General features: G+C 43.1%; 1 protein-coding gene across 1 annotated transcript; it reads left to right on the plus strand.

Annotated features, from left to right (window-relative positions):
- Positions 1–685: 685 nt before the first annotated feature.
- LOC129857290 (histone-lysine N-methyltransferase 2B-like) lies at positions 686–2,165 on the plus strand. Its single transcript, XM_055925377.1, has 3 exons — positions 686–827; positions 1,150–1,402; positions 2,064–2,165. The coding sequence occupies exons 1-3, from the start codon at positions 725–727 to the stop codon at positions 2,101–2,103; spliced, it is 396 nt and encodes a 131-aa protein (XP_055781352.1). The 5' UTR covers positions 686–724; the 3' UTR covers positions 2,104–2,165.
- The last annotated feature ends 1,078 nt before the right edge of the window (positions 2,166–3,243 follow it).

A 3,243-nucleotide genomic window follows, 5' to 3' on the forward strand; every position in this document is an offset into this window, starting at 1 on the left:
TCTGGTCCAGCAACGGTTTGTTTGTGCCCATAGGCGACATTGTTGCCGGTGGTGGGGTTTGGACTTGATAGCAGTAAGACAACTGAACGGACACACAAACAATCAATGCTTTCTGGGTAATATCTATAAATCACTCAAAACCTGACAATTAAAAGTCCTAACAAAGCAAAAAAATTTAAACCCAGAGGTGTTCTAGAAAACAACATCAGCCAACCACGAAACAGTTACCTGGGGAGGGCAGTCCCCGGAACAGTTGATAAGGGGATATGTTTTAATTATGTTTTTTGTGAAGACTTACAGAAAACGTTTGACCTCTGTCATTGCCAACAAAGGGTATATAACAAAGTATTCAGATAAACTTTTGTTATTGACCAAATACTTATTTTCCACCATAATTTGCAAATAAATTCATTAAAAATCCTACAATGTGATTTTCTGGATTTTTTTTTCTCATTTTTTTCTGTCATAGTTGAAGTGTACCTATGATGAAAATTACAGGCCTCTCTCATCTTTTTAAGTGGGAGAACTTGCACAATTGGTGGCTGACTAAATACTTTTTTGCCTCACTGTATGTGTAATAGTGCCGTATGAACAGTATGTCTGTATGATGATGACTGATGATACTTCTTATACCTGTACAATGTAAACAAGTGTGCCTGATTTGAAAATACCCTGTGGTATTTCCATCCTGTCAGGTGCTGTATCGTGCTCAGATGATGAGCTGATGCCCTCAGACGATGAGTGTCCCCCCAGCCGAGACCAGCCCCACCTCCGCTTCGAGATCAAAAGCGATGACGGCTTCATTGTGGAGGCAGACAGCGTAGAGGGTGAGGTTTCAGGGAGGAAATGGCAAATGAATAGATTGCATGTGTCTGTTATCTATAGAATGTTAGTTTAGAAATAATTACATTACCCAGTACTCAATGCAATGATTTCTGCACAAATACCCACTATTTCTACATATGACTAAACATAACATGATGAAATATACTCCTTCTCGTACTTGGCTAGAATTAACTTGTGTAATAAACCATCTAGCACAAAATGTAGGCTAATTTCCATATGTATTACATTTGTGTGTTATGCTGTGTTACTCACAACTTACTCTTCTCTCTCTCCATTCCTCTTCCCCCTCCTTTCCCTCCTCAGAGGCCTGGAGGGCAGTGATCGACTGTGTCCAGGAGGCGCGGGCGGGGGCTAGGCTTAGGCAGCTGTCCTTCTCTGGGATGACAGGTGCCCGTATGCTGGGCCTGCTCCACGACACAGTGGTCTTCCTGGTGGAGCAGCTCCAGGGGGCCCGCCGCTGCCATAGCCACGCCTTCCGCTTCTTTAAACAGATCAGCCAGGAGGAGGATCTGCCTGTCAACCCCTCTGGATGCGCCCGCTCTGAGGTCTACCTCAGGTCAGTGTCCCGGTGTTCTGTCCACTACAGGGGCCCTGGAAGTTAAATATAGAAATGACAAGGGGAGTCATTATTTTGGAATGTAATTCGTAAATTGAGTCCGAGTTATCTAACAGATTCATCTTACATATTTTGAAAACATTTTAACCAATACTTCCTAGGTATCATGAGTCGTAGCTTAGAAGTTTAATAAATAAATGTTCTTTTGGAAGTTTCAGAGAAATTGTACATCACCACAAGTGTAATGGTGGGAACCGGTATTACTTTGTCCTTACCTTGCAGTTGGTCAACCCATACCACTGTCTAGAAAATGTCTGGAGAATCTAGGTTTTCCCCTCTGTAGGTGGTTTTCAACTTCAAAGTGGAAGCTAGTCTCTCTGTGTAGAGTATTGGTGAAATGTATGTTTTGAATGTAGACATCTGTCAGGTTTAGAGGAACAAATGCTGAGGTGTCATCTCCACCTCCCACAGTCTGCGTAAATTAGAAATAAGACCTGTATGACGTCTATGCTCCTCCATTCATTAACATATGAAGAGTTTGTGGGTGATGTCCACATCCCAAATTCTATACCAATGCTCGGGGGAAAAAAAATGATCAAGAAAGTCAAGCCTGCATACTGTAAAATGTAACGTAACACTTTGTTCCTGTCTTCTCTTACAGGAAGACCACCTTCGACATGTTCAACTTCCTGGCTTCCTAGCACCGCCAGCTGCCTGACATCAACCCCTACGATGAGGAAGAGGATGAAGTCCCACTCAAATCCACAAGGTCAGATTACAGAGTTATTGTATGCCGGCCATCGCAAAGGAAGCCAGCTAAATGCTAACATCTTAAAAAAGGAAGCTTTGGCTAAAATAGTGCAGGAGCTAGTCCATGAAAGATCTTGTCTAGCAGAACATTCTTAGAACGTGTTGTACATGGCCGCAAGTGTTGTTCCTTTAAAAAACAACTTTCACATCAACAAATTATCCATTTATAAGTTGGTAGACATAACATATCAATGTTCTCATTCAGACTTATGAGTAACAAAGGAGCTGTACAACTACAGGTTTACATAATCGTTTTTATAGCTGTAACTAATTCATTATTGAAATTTTGTCCATTTCTGTTTTGTAACTCCCCTAAAGTCATCATTGTGGTTGGGCTAAACCATTCCGCCATTCCGCCATTTCTGCAACTACCTCCTCCTAACAAGCAATGTTAAAAATATGTTCTAACCTCTTGTGTCTGAGTCTCTAGTGACTCATTTCTCAGAGTTAAATGCGAAAGGTCAGAAGCAAGCAAGCTCAACTGCAACCTCGGGGCCCGGAAATGCAGACGCTTTCTCAACTAGGGGCAGGAGGAGGACGTGGTACTGCCACAGTCTCTGCAGGGGGGACAAGGCACTACGGGAGTGGCTGAGAGCAGAGGCAACAGGGGAAGACAGAGGTTAAAAGCCTTAAATTAAGGTTTTACTGGGTTGGGAGGTGGGGGAGGAGAAAATACAGGAAAGGATGAGCCACTACGAAGAGACTGGGAGAGGAACCAAGGCCAGGAGATGGGGAGCAAGAGGGAAGAGGAGCGCCACACAGGGACATGCATCCATAAGCTCACATTGCCTTCTAACCAATATGCACTTGCCAGAGGTTGCACAAGTTCACCACAGGAGACGGTGGAAGTAGCTACCGTTATAGTGTGTTTTTTTTCTTGAGAACAGGATACTGAACCCTGCAGACATCTGTTGTGGTTATGCTGGTTCTATGTTGCATGGAGGTATTTTCCTTGACGCCCTAATGTCAAGCCCTTTCTGTTGAAATAAGGGTGGACCAGAAAAGCTAGACTTGGACATATTCTTTATATG

The sequence above is a fragment of the Salvelinus fontinalis genome, chromosome 6, assembly GCF_029448725.1.
Source record: "Salvelinus fontinalis isolate EN_2023a chromosome 6, ASM2944872v1, whole genome shotgun sequence".
In the NCBI taxonomy this organism is placed as follows: Eukaryota; Metazoa; Chordata; class Actinopteri; order Salmoniformes; family Salmonidae; genus Salvelinus; species Salvelinus fontinalis.

What these genes read in the sequence shown, in the direction of transcription:
- LOC129857290 (XM_055925377.1), top strand. Translation starts at nt 725, where the DNA reads ATGCCCTCAGACGATGAGTGTCCCCCCAGCCGAGACCAGCCCCACCTC. An exon ending in GGAGGCAGACAGCGTAGAGG is followed by an intron (nt 828 to 1,149) that starts GTGAGGTTTCAG and finishes TTCCCTCCTCAG; the next exon opens with AGGCCTGGAGGGCAGTGATC. An exon ending in CGCTCTGAGGTCTACCTCAG is followed by an intron (nt 1,403 to 2,063) that starts GTCAGTGTCCCG and finishes CTTCTCTTACAG; the next exon opens with GAAGACCACCTTCGACATGT.